The sequence below is a fragment of the Vicia villosa genome, unplaced genomic scaffold, assembly GCF_029867415.1.
Source record: "Vicia villosa cultivar HV-30 ecotype Madison, WI unplaced genomic scaffold, Vvil1.0 ctg.000426F_1_1, whole genome shotgun sequence".
Taxonomy (NCBI): Eukaryota; Viridiplantae; Streptophyta; class Magnoliopsida; order Fabales; family Fabaceae; genus Vicia; species Vicia villosa.
This window is the reverse complement of record NW_026705203.1, coordinates 215,961-229,657: the sequence shown is the minus strand read 5'-3', so window position 1 is coordinate 229,657 and position 13,697 is coordinate 215,961. Positions and strand designations below refer to the sequence as shown.

The 13,697-nt window shown below is 33.3% G+C and overlaps 1 protein-coding gene across 1 annotated transcript; it reads left to right on the top strand.

Annotated features, from left to right (window-relative positions):
- The first annotated feature begins 12,129 nt into the window (after nucleotides 1-12,129).
- Nucleotides 12,130-13,041, top strand: LOC131628149 (uncharacterized). Its single transcript, XM_058899017.1, has one exon. The coding sequence runs from the start codon at nucleotides 12,130-12,132 to the stop codon at nucleotides 13,039-13,041; it is 912 nt and encodes a 303-aa protein (XP_058755000.1).
- The last annotated feature ends 656 nt before the right edge of the window (nucleotides 13,042-13,697 follow it).

Here is a 13,697-nt window from a genome sequence, read left to right as displayed (position 1 = left end):
TTTAATATATATATTTTGGATAAAAACATATATTTTTACTTTATTAAACAATGCTCAACTTACCTTTTTAATCTCTTAACCAGTGCCCCTGGGGCACTCGTTAGCATTACCCAATTTTAAAATATAAATCACAAATTATATTTTAGCATAAACGAGGACTCTGTTGTAGTTTAAAAATAATATTTTTTTTTGTTAAAAAAAGTTGGAATGTAAACTAAAGTATTTTTCTTTTCAAAAAGCTTAAAATAAAATACAATATTATTATTATTTGAAATATGCCAAAATTATTTCTTATATTATTTTATGCAATAATTCTTGTAAACTTATTATCATAAAATTATGATTTTTTATATGTTATATGGTAAACTAACGTATTTTTCTTTTCAAAAAGCTTAAAATAAAATACAATATTATTATTATTTGAAAAATGCCAAAATTAATTCTTATAATTTTTTATAGAATAATTCATGTAAATTTATTATCATAAAATTATGATTTTTTATATCAATATTTTCAAATGTATTCTTGTTCATGTAAACTTTCCTCAATGTCTAGATCTTCTTATTTTTGTAAACCTTTCTCAATGCAGCCTTCTACTTCTGAGAAATCACAGTCTAGAACATCTTCTTATAATCTTCTCTTAATACAACCATCTGCTTCTATGAAATCATTGTTACCTAGTTCAGAACTTCTGCAATTTAAACATTGGATTAGAGTGCATATTTGTTCTTATCTAAAACTATGTGTTTGTTATCATCAAAAATCTTTCGAAGATGTAGAACAAAACTATGTTCTAACATCATAGACATGCAAATTAAAAAGTCTCTATAATATTTTTCTATGTGGATGACATAAATATTATTTGAACTCCCAAAGAGATTTCAAAAGCTATAAATTGCTTAAAATAAGAGGTTGAGAAGAAGGTCATCGGAAAGACAAAATTATGTCTAGGTTTACAAATTAAGCATTTGGACAATGAAATATTTGTACAACAAGAATATTATAGAGTAAAAATATGTTAAAAAAAATTTATATAGGAAAATCACATGGTTTTTAGTTAATTACCAACATAAAGACATTTTATCTGAGTCAAACATATAATTAGTTATCTTATGGCTACAATGGGCACGAGTATTTTATATCCCAAAATTAAATTAGAATTAACATGTTATAAAGATACATGCTACTTGTCAGATCCTTATAATGATAGATCGCAAATAAGTTATTTGTTTACATAGTGTGGTACTACTATTTTATGGAGAACTACGAAACAAACCTTATCATTAACTTCTCAAATCATGCATAAATTTTCTCACTAAATTAGGCAAGATGAGAAGGCGTTTGATTGAGATCCCTAATTCAACACATACCACAAACTTATGAATTTTCTTTCAAAAAAATAAATACAAAAATCATATATCTAGATAATATTATGTGCATCCCTCACTTGAAAGATGGATACATTAAAAGAGAAAGAACAAAGCTCATTTCTGCAAAGTTTCTTTTCGTTAATAATCATCATTCACTAGGATTTTTCCACTGGTTTTTTTCTAGTAAGGTTTAATAAGGAATATTCTTGAAGGACGTCCAAGGGGAAATTTTATAAATTACATGATTATGGATGTTCATTAATGAGTGGATTTCATCTTAATTATCTGTTTATTAAATATGTCCTATTAATATGACTAATATTGTATTAGGAGGATATAATCACAATGAGATTAATACAATATGCTCTTTCGTTTTGAATGGAAAAATTATTAATAGAAAGGGAGGATCCCAGATAGAGTAAAACGGAAAAAACATATGGTAAAAGAAGTACCACAAGATACAAAGGAAAAAACAGTTTAAAAACAAAAACACAAACAACAAAACACTACCAAAAACAAAATATTGCACAAAACTCCAGCAAATACTTCCTTCAAGAATCAATAGGCCAAAAGAGAGACAAGCTAAAACTCAAGCGCACCATAGACCACCAGGACCCGATCAACAACCACTAAGGAGAAATAGAAGAAAACACAACTCTCCCAAAGGATAGAGTTCCAAAGTTAGTGCATAATGGTACAAGAGTTCCCCACCCCACCCCACCCCCTTTATCCTCCAAAAAACAATTTCAATAACAGAAAAATGCTCATCTCCTTCACTCCTTTCACGCTTGAGATAGAACTAGAAAACACAATCTCATTTCAAGATTTCCAAATGGTTCACAAAATCACATTTCAAGTCATAGAAAGCCCTCTAGATTTCAACCTACCCCAAGGAATAAATTTTCTCTAAAAGAAGATTTTGTTCCTTGGGAAGGTCAATTTTCCACCCTAACCAACTAAAAGTTCTATACCAATCCAATCTAGCTACTTCACAAGTGGCAAAAAGGTGAGAAGTCGACTCATAAAAAAACATCACAGAAATGGCACAAAGTAAGACTGAGATCAACAATCACCTTTCTCTTGAATAAATTCTCTCTTGAAAAGAACTTATCTATGATGAGATGTCAAGAGAACACAATCACCTTATAGAGAATTGAACGATCCCAAATTGACGAGGAGGATAATTACCATAAATAAAGGGAACTGACGAAGCTAAAAGAGAATTACAAGAAGAGGAAGTTGAGAAGGAACCATACTTGGAAAACTTCCAAATCCACTTATCAATATCTAGAGAAAAATCATGGCCTTGAATGACCGGGAGGAAATCAACATACATGGGTTCTCGCGAATGAACAAAGGTTTCATCCATTAAAATTTCAAACAGACTCATCCTCCCACCCTCCAACTTCCCCCACACTCCCCTCAGGATAATTAGTGATTTTAAACAACCTATGAAACCTATCATTAAGAGACTACCCATTAAAGGGCTAATACAAAAATATGTGTGAAGCGTTGACAGAACCTTCTTGAGTATACATTCCATAAACTAGTAAGATGGATCTTCCTTCTTAGACCCCGTCAAGGAAACTCCTTTCCACCAAGAAGAGTAGTTTTGGAAGCGAATGTCTCTGCTAGCCCTTAAAGTGGTAACAACAAAAACAACATAACGAGAACTAAGAAATTCTCTCCACGTGCCTGAGTCACCTGAAATAAGACGTCACCTTCATTTAGCAGAAGGGATAAGTTAACTAGAGAGATCCCTAACCCCTAAGCTACTTCTGCTCTTAGGCTTGCACACATTATTCCAACTAATATTGGAAATTTTAGAATCACCCTTGGAACCATCCCACAAAAACCATTTTCAGATCTTGAAAATTTTCCTGCAAATGTTAACAGGAATTTCCCTAAAAGATAAATAAAAACAGGGAAAACATTAAGTATGAAATTAAGAAGAACCACTCGCCCCCCAGACTAACATCTATATTTTTTGATCACATGAGCCTCTTAAAAACATTATTAACAATAGGTTCTCTGGTAGCTTCACATTTGGGAATAGCTCCCACTAGAATAGCTTGATTCACACTAACTCCTATCAAACTATTTTTAAAGAAATTTATCCTGAGACCTTATGCAAGCTCAAAGCCTCTAAGGAATACTTTACATTCTCTTATTTTTCATGTAAATGATATATTTTCATCTTGGACAAGTTATATAACTCGATTGAGAGTAATTAATTAATTATCATATTCTTCATGCAACATTGAATAAAGTTGTCATTAAATTCTTGTAGAAATGGAATATACTTTGGGAAATTTTAGGCTCACGGATTCAATTAGTTCGGATTTGTTTAGTCTTCAATTGAGATTACGGCAAAAAAAAAGTTATTCTATTGAGGAGGCTCGCATTTTCTTTATTGAAGTGAGTACAAATGGTTTGATTGAGTATTTTCTAAGAATTGATCACATATAAAATTTAATACTTCATATATTAGAAAAAGAAATGACCCATCTGATATAGAATTGATTGTAGATAATAAATCGGATCGAATCAATCCATTTTTTTTGTTTATTTCAAGGGATAAATTCAACAATCACTTAACGTTAATAAGGAACTATTAGTATGTCGTAAAGTATATTGTATAATAATAGAAAGAATAAATATAATATTTTATAAAATTTTACTATAAATAATAAGGTCCACAATTGGCTTATCTACATCTAGAATCCCATTTTATATTATACACAAATGAAAAACAAAAATAGTATTATGTTAAATTAAAATTTTCTAAAAAAGAAAAACACATTTAAACTTTTTATCAACAGATACACAAATTGTAATTTTTTTTCTTCTTTTTAACACAACATCATGTATGAAATCACTATGCCAAATTTGGCATTTAGCAGCGTATCTACGAAAGCGCTTTTGGGAAAAGCGCTGCTATAGGTTGCGCTAAAAACAAAACTAAAAAACAAGGGAAAAAAGTGCTGGTAAAGGGGGGGGGGAGGTACGAGAGAGCTTTTTGAAAGCGCTGGAAAAGGGGTGGGGGGTATGAGAGAGCTTTGTTAAAAGCGCTGGTAAAAGGGGGGGGGGGGGTACGAGAGCGCTTTTTGAAAGCGCTGGGAAAGGGGGGAGGGGTACGAGAGAGCTTTGATAAAAGCGCTGGGAAAGGGGGGGTACGAGAGCGCTTTTTGGAAAGCGCTGCCTTAGCCCTTAGAAAATATAAAAAATAAAACAAAAACAAAATCAGAATCCCTAAATCCTTTCTTCCTCATTCTCGCTAAGCTGCTGGTTCGTGTTTCATTTCTTCCTCTTCCACAAATCCCTAAAACCTAAAGCCCTAAATCCCTAAAACCAGAATCCCTAACTCTGGCCATTTCTCCCTCCGACTCACTCTCATCTGTAGGCCGTCTCCGTCTCCGTCGTTGCTCTTCGTCTCCGTCTCCGTCGTTGCTGGTTCGTGTCTCCGTCTCTATCGTGGCTCTTCGTCTTCCCGCACCATTGCGACACCGCAGGTTTGTTCCTTTTCTCTTCGTCTTCATACACTGTTTCTATTGAGTTTTGATTTTTGAATCATTTACATTTTAGAGGAATTAGGCTGAGTTTTGTTTGTTTGGAATTATCTGTTAATGATTGTTTGAGTTCTGTGTGTTTTTTGAATTTTTAGATGAAAGTTTACCTTTATATATGAAGGAGTGAATTATGCAGAAAAGTAAGTGGAAAGATTAGATCTAGAATCTCTTCTTATGGCTTCTTTCGTTGTGCTCCTACCTTAGGTCACTCACTCACACTATTTAATATGTGATTTGTGAGAGTATTGAATACAATACTCTCACCAACCACATATTAAATAGTGTGAGTGAGTGACCTAAGGTAGGAGCACAACGAAAGAAGCCATAAGAAGAGATTCTAGATCTAATCTCTTCCACATGCTTTTCTGCATAATTCACTCCTTCATATGTCAAGGTAATCTTTCATCTAAAAATTCATGTTATTGCTCAATTCAACTCTAATACATGAAAACTCAAGTTCGAAACAAGTTTCAAGAATATTACTTCTCTACTGGTATTGTGATGAATTTGTCTGAAATTGCGTGAATATGCTGCGTTTTATTACTGGTTTTGAAAGAAATGCATTATACCGTTTTGTGCCTTAATAATTAGGTGTTTTTGTTTAGCTTAATTAAGACATGGATAAGACATGAATGAATTCAAACCGATTGTCGAAAGAGTACGAGAAAAGTGTATTGGAATTTGTTAAGTTTGCGGTTGTGCACGCCGAAGACCCGATTCGAATGACGTGTCCTTGCTTGGGTTGCTGTTATGGGGGTCACGTTGACGGGGGTCAGTTGACATTGCATTTACTACGGTTTGGAATTGATAGAAGTTATACATGTTAGAAGTTGCATGGTGAGAAAAGTAACGGGAATGTTGAATCGAGGTATAATACAACATATGCTTCAAACGACGATTGCACAGACACATATGATTATGATCGAGTCGAAGAGATTGCAGAAGCGCTTGAAGAAGATCTTGAGGATTGTCTCAAAATGTTCGAGCGGTTGGTAAGCGATGCATAGAAACCGTTGTATGATGGTTGTACAAAATTCACAAGATTGTCTGCGGTGTTAAAGTTGTACAACTTAAAGGCGGACAATGGATGGTCGGATAAAAGTTTCACAGAGTTATTAGCCCTTATGAAAGATATGCTACCAAAGGATAATGTTCTTCCCAATCGAACGTATGAGGACAAAAAGATATTGTCCTCTACTGGCATGAGCTATGATAAGATACATGCCTGTCCAAACGATTGCGTTTTGTTTCGAAACGAGTATGTAGCGTTGAATGAGTGTCCTAAATGCGGTGCCCCTCGATATAAGAAAAAGTTATCTCCGGCAAAAGTCATATGGTATTTTCCTATAATTCCGAGATTTAGACGCATGTATCATAGTGAAACCGGTTCAAGACATTTGACTTGGCATGTAGATGAAAGAATTATTGATGGAAAGTTGCGACATCCGACAGACTCACCACAGTGGATAAAAGTTGATAATGATTATCCTGAATTTGGAAAAGAAGCAAGAAACCTTCGCTTGTCATTGTCTACTGATGGAATGAACCCGCATGGTATTCAAAGTATCTTGCATAGCACCTGGCCTGTGATTTTTATGATTTATAACCTACCTCCGTGGCTATGTATGAAGCGTAAGTACATGATGTTATCTATGTTAATTTCTGAGCCTATACAACCAGGGAATGACATAGACGTATACTTGGCACCCCTAATCAAAGATTTAAAGTTTTTGTGGGAGAACGGTGTGGAGGTTTACGATGGGTATAGGAAAGAAAGTTTCAACTTGAGGGCGATGTTGTTTGGAACAATTAATGATTTTGGTGCATATTTTCGTTTTGTACATAACTTTTGAACCATGTATCTGTTTGTCAACTTCTTTACATGTAACTATACTATTTTGACGATTCCGGAGCTCCTCATGCACAAATCTTTGCATTTCGGGATTGTTTTTTTTATCGGTTTGCTTCTGTCCATAATCAAAAGTCAGGCTTAGGGTCTGAATATCGGAAAACCGACTTCATTTTTGAGTCCGTGAGGACGTTTTACCATAGCCATGTAAATTTCGTTCAATTCTAACAACTTTCTTTTTTTGACACTTATTCTGATTTCACCGATTTCGATTCCGATTTACTTGTACATGGTTACTTTGAATTCCGTTTGACTTGTATAGATTGTTAACTTATTAATAATGTACTAATGTGCTTTAATTTGTTTGATACAGGTCGAATGGATGGTAATCAAGAAAACTCACAAGAAAACTCACAAGATAAAGATGCTCCAGATACAAATCCTCCGGCTGATACATCATCAACAGAAGTTGCATGAGGCATCACCATTATGAAGGGAATCATTCGAGATAGAGACAAAAGATTAATATATAATTTAGAATGAAATTCTGATAACCAAGCAATTGATAGTAATGCTGCAAAGTTGACAAGCTACATTGGTACACTTGTTCGTTTGCATATTCCAATATCCGTATCTAAATGGAATCTGAAAAGCAAACCGTTGGACGATAAAAAAGATATGATTTGGTTTGAGCTTAAGGTATCATATATGATTGTTGTTATTATCTTGACGATAATTTGTTTAAATTACTTATACTAACACACTCTATGCGTATGTTTTTTCGCAGAGGTCTTTTAACATACTAGATGAGCGTAAACGCTACATACTTGGTTTGGCCGGAAAAAGATATAGAGGGTGGAAAGCTTTTTTAACAAACACCTATCTTAAGGATAAAGAAGGAAACTTTCTTGAAGATACTTGGTTTATCATTTGTGTCATTGCATAGTTAGAGGAGACGAAAAGTGAGGAAACCTCACTTCCAGTACATGTGTTGTGGAAGGAAGCTCGTGTGGGCAAGAATCGAGCTGTTGATCCCGATGTTCAAAAAGTTTATGATGAATGTGTAAGTATAACACTGTGTCTTTAATTAAATAAAATATTTATTAATATATAATTGATTTTTTTATCTCCACTAATAATTTTTGAAATGTAAATGAATTACAGGAGACCATGTCGCAATCGGTATCCACCGGTGAGGACCAGGATATTAGGAGTGTACTTAGTAGAGCACTAGATGTTCCTGAGTATCCCGGTCGGGTGAGGGGTAAAGGTCATGGTGTGACTCCAACCTCTTTCTATAAGCATTCTAGGAGAAAAAATCCTACCAATGAAGAAGTGTTGCAAAAATTGCAGGAATTACAAGCACAAGTCTCTGAATTGCAAAGAGATAAAGAGATGTATATGAGAGAAAAGTGCAATACTTCATCGGTGAAAGAAACTAATGATAAAGCTAGTATCATCTGTCAAAGAAAATTTCCCGAGGTAATTATAAATTATTTTTTCTTACAATTGTTCTATTTTATTAATGATAATGACTCTATATTTATTATTGGTTTAGGGAATTTCATCTTGCCAACTATACTTATCGTCACCGAATTATCGCCTAGTTGGCAAGGGAAAAGTGCACAACACTTTGGGAGATTTACTTCACCATAGACCGCTCCCGGATGGACACCTGAAAGTATCAGTTGATGTTGTATTAGATCATGATGCGGTGCTACCGGTACCTAACATGGTCTCATAGACAACATTGCTGCGAGATGCAATAGGGTCATTTGTTGCATGGCCCTCGGAGCTCATTATCATTGGTGATGAGGTATGTTGAAAACCATTATGAAACATTTAGTTTTCGAATGTCAATTCTGAACCGTTACGTTAAGTATTTTTTACATGATAATTTTAGACTGCTCCTACAAAACCCGCAATTAAGGGTAAAGGGATTTTGCAGGAGGACGAGTCTGTTGCATCACTAAAAGAGGTACATTTGAAGTGTTAATATATGATCTGAATCTAAAACTGCATGATTTTATAATTTACCCAAGTTATATGATTTTTAGGTATCTGCTCGGGGGTCACAACAAGTGACGCAGCAAGTTCGTAGCGTACCACCCAAGGAAAAGGGTCCTCTGAAGCCAGGGGCAAAAAGAGGTACTTTTATGCCTCGATATCGGCAGACGCTCGGAACACTTGTTGATATGTCAGATTTGACGACAGGTGCTTTCCGTGAAATTAATATGGATGAAGCTGTCTTTGGTATTGAATTCCTCGAAAATATTGCACTAGATGACATGCATGATATTTTTTCGCATGACCAACTAGGCGTCGGTAATATTCACTCATACATCCGGTAATCCGATGAATATATTATTTAATTAGTTGAACAATTTATTTACACATTTCAATGAAAATAATCTAATGTTTTTTATGTTTTTATTTAAGGTTGCTGTATGACAAAGTGTTGCGCGGGACTGAATTGTCAAACAGATTCCATTTCGTGTCTTCCGCCCATTGCAGCGGACAGACAATTGCTACGGAATCGGAATCAGTTAGACAGCGTTTAGTCGATAGATTCTTGACCACCGGCAATACAGAAAGCCTGTTTCTTTAGGCGTATATTACCCGACCAGTAGGGTAAGTTTCTCATTCTTGGTTCATCTAATCTTTGTTTATTTTGCGTAGCAAAATTTTCATATAATCTTTTGTTTTAATTTATAGAGAACACTAGTTGTTGCTTTCTATCAACCCTATAAGAGAAGTGGTATATTTTCTGAATTCTGTAGATGGTGAATGGACCAATTATCCGACTATGAAGTCAATGATTGATACGTAAGTGAGATCGTTCTAAATATTCGTGTATATTTGTATATTTAATTATTTGTGAGATTGATTAATATATGCTTTTATATTTTTGTTAGATCAATACAAGTGTTCCGAAGTCAAAGAGACGCACAGGTATCCCAGACTAAATCAAACAACATTACTTGGATCAAAGTGCAGGTACATTAATTTTCACAATTTTGCTTATAATAGTTATGCTACTTGATAAAACAAGATAACTATAAAATCTTATTTGTTTTTCTATGTAGTGTCCGCAACAGCGAAACAGTTATGATTGCGGATACTTTGTTTTGAGGTTTTTGAAAGAAATCATTCAAACGAATCAATTAGAGATTCCAATCACGGTATGGATTTATAACTTAAGATAATTTCTTATAATTTATTACATTTAACTAAATCATTCATATTATGTTTTTGTTATGTAGTACTTTGATGACTTCTATGCTGCTTCTTACACGAGACTTAAGTTGGAAGAAATCAAAGAGGAATTTGATGACACGTTACATTGGTAGATTGAGTTGAGTTGCAAATCACATGAAATTGTTGCCAATAATATTGTTGATGTTACTGAATGACAATTTGTTTTCTTGGAAAATTTGAAGTATAGATGTTGGAGCCTTTAATTGTGTTTGAGCAAAGTTAGTTTAATTGACCGTGTTGTTCTATTCATACTTTGCAAGACCAGGACCGTGCGCTCGTCGTATTTTTTACATTTCGGGCTTATATTCTGATTTAGTTATTGTTAGAGATGAGTTAGTTACATGTGAATTCAACTATAATGGTGTATATATATTATTTTGGATTATAATGGTATTATATTGGTATATAATGTCCTACCTATGGTCGAAAATATTACAGGTTGAAAATATATTACAGGTCAAAAATAAATATAGGTTGAAAATATTACAGGTTGGAAATATATTACAGGTCGAAAATATTACAGGTTGAAAATAAATATAAATTACAGGTCGAACTGGGAGGCTTAAATTACAAGTTGCACTTTGAAATACTGCGTTTAGCAACGACAGCGCTTTCAAAAACGCTCTTAAAGTCCTACCTACGAAAGCGCTTTATACCTAAAAGCACTGCCTAAGATAAAAAAAAACATAAAAGATAAAAAAAGCGCAACCTACGAAAGCGCTTTCAGGAAAAAGCGCTGCTATAGGGGATGCTACGAGAGCGCTTTTCTGGATAAAAGCGCTGCTATAGGGGAGGCTACGAGAGCGCTTTCCTGGAAAAAGCGTTGCTATAGGGGATGCTTCGAGAGCCCTTTTCTGGTAAAAGCGCTGTTATAGGAGATGCTACGAGAGCGATTTTTTGAAAAAAGTGCTGCTAAAGGGGAGGCTACGAGAGCGCTTTTGATGTACTAAAAAGCGCTGTCGTTACCTACGGCAGCGCTGGCTATGACAGCGCTTTTAAGCGCTCTAAAAGGCAAAAATAAGCGCTGTCGTAGCCCTTGTACGACGTAGTGAATGTTTTTTTATGAAAATTATGAATGAAATGCTGATAGGAAAACATGCAAAAATAAAATATGTTAGTAAGTTTTAAAAATGAATTATATAAATGTTAATCCAACATACACATTTACTATTTTAGTAAATAATGAATTATATAAATGTTAATCTAACAAAAACTTTTAAAAAATTGTTCAAAGGTTTAATTTTATTGTTTTAAATAAAAAGAAGATCTTATTATAGTGAACAAGAAAAACTATTATATTTATTAAAATTATCTAAAAAAATAAGGTCCATTATTAGACTACAATTCTAATAGAGTCCCACTTTATATTAAAGAAAAATGAATACCAAATATAGTATAATATTAAAATATAACATATTAAAAAATTATACAAAAATTGACTGTTATTATTTCTAATATAAAATAAATTCTTTAATTGTAAAAAAATAAGAAAATATATAATATTTTATGAAAGTTTACTTTAAAATAATAAGGTCAACAATCAGACTTGCTCCATAAGAATCTCATTTTATATTATAGAAATTTTTTTAAAAAAGTACTATAATATTAAAAAAAACAAATTCAAATTTTTTACCGACAGAAACTACAAAGCGATGATCAGTCATAATTTTTGTTTATGCTTTTTTTCATATCACAAAATAATGTATGAAATGTGTTTTTATTTGAAGTTATAATGGAAGTTCTGTTTTTAATACAGTAGAAACATTAAGCCATAATAAATAATCACACGGATTACACCCTAAAGTATAGTTTAAATAATGTACAAACTCAATCGGTGTAATATCATTCCTCACATCGTTTCAAATTTTTGTCTTAATTGTATTTCAAATATCCAAAAATGAATGGGTGCAATATACATCCCCCTGACAGAAAAATATGAATCAGATATCTCTTTCCATATTCAAAGATTTGTGCGTTAATGCAGATATTAATTTTTCAAAATAAATAACACCTCTTCTAAGCCACTCTTTTCATCAAACCAAAAACCAACATAAGATATAGTTTTCTACACTTAATTTGTGCCATGGCATCTGAATCCTCTAGCCTCTCAGTCACTTCACAAAATCATGGTGATTCTTCCGAAACAAAAAACATGGTGGACAAAAAGGAGCTTAAACAAGGTCAATCTTCAAATTCCGATTCCAACATGCCTATTGATTTTGTGAAGCTATTGAAAGAGGATTCGATTGACGGGTCAAAGGTGCAAGAGCACAATTTTTTTAGCCCTATTCAAGTTGGTGGTTCATCGTCCCATTTTCCACATACCGACGAAAAAACGAAGAAAGACGAGAAAACCATTGAAGAAAAAAATTCGGAGTCAAAGACATCTTACTCATGTAATTTTTGCAAAAGAGAATTTTCTACTTTACAAGCGTTGGGAGGGCATCAGAACGCCCATAAGGCAGAACGTGCTTTACAAAAGCAACGTGAACAAAGGTACGAAAATGATGCTTTAGGGTTAGGACAAACACACTTGAACCCTTATTTTCGTTATCCTAGTGCTCTTTATTCACCTTATGGATCACTTGGTGTTCGAATGGACTCCATGATTCAAAAACCATCTTTTTTTAATCCAAGGGTTACAACAAATAATTTTTCATATGGTCATGGTGGTGTGTGTTTGCAAGAGACATTAAACCCTTTTCTTGTTAGTTTGAGAAATAATATGGAAGGTAGTAGCAGGATTGGCCTTCTAGGTCTTGGTGGTGCAACTTCTTCTAAGATTGAAAATGGTGCAACTAATAAAATTGCTGCTTTTCTAAAATTTGGAGAGTCTTCTAAAGATGTTGCCACAAGTTCAAACTCAATCATAGAGAAGAATTTTTTTGTGGCTCCTGCTCCTATCAAAGATGAAATTCATCAACCAAAGTTCAACATTGAAGAAGAACCTTCCGATTCCGAATCTTCTGGGCTTGATTTAACACTTAAGCTTTGAATAAGTTTCTATATTTTGTTTTTTGTTATGTTGCGGTATTCATATATTATTGTCATGTGTTAATTTTTGTGTTACTTGGAGTATGCAAGTCAAGCTTAAGAGTTATTAATTTAATGTTCTTTTTTTAAATTTTATTTAGATTCCTACCTTGATTAATTACGTTATTTTTCTATTTTTGTTTCAAAAAATTGTAAACATAGCAATTTTATAACACTAGTTTACTCTATAATGCAGACACCACAGCTGACACAAATTAATTTATTCATTTAGGGACATTTTAATTGAACATACTCATATTATCCTTCAAACTAAAAACACTGAGTTTACTTAATATATATTTTCAATCAATAGCGAATAAACCTTACAATTATATTTGACTCATATTTTACTTGAAAAACCACACACTACAACAACCTAGAGTTGAAAGAAAAAACCTGCTACAACAATTCATTAGCGATACAGAGAAGTTATCATTACCTCTAAAAATAAACAAGTACCCGTGATGGTGCCTACCTAAAACTTGAAAGAACATTCCTATGCTTACACCAAAATTATACACCTTATCTTACACCATATAAAATACAATAAATATATGTATCTATTTACATTGAAAAAGACGGAAAAATAATTATTTAACATAATAAAAAAACCAAACC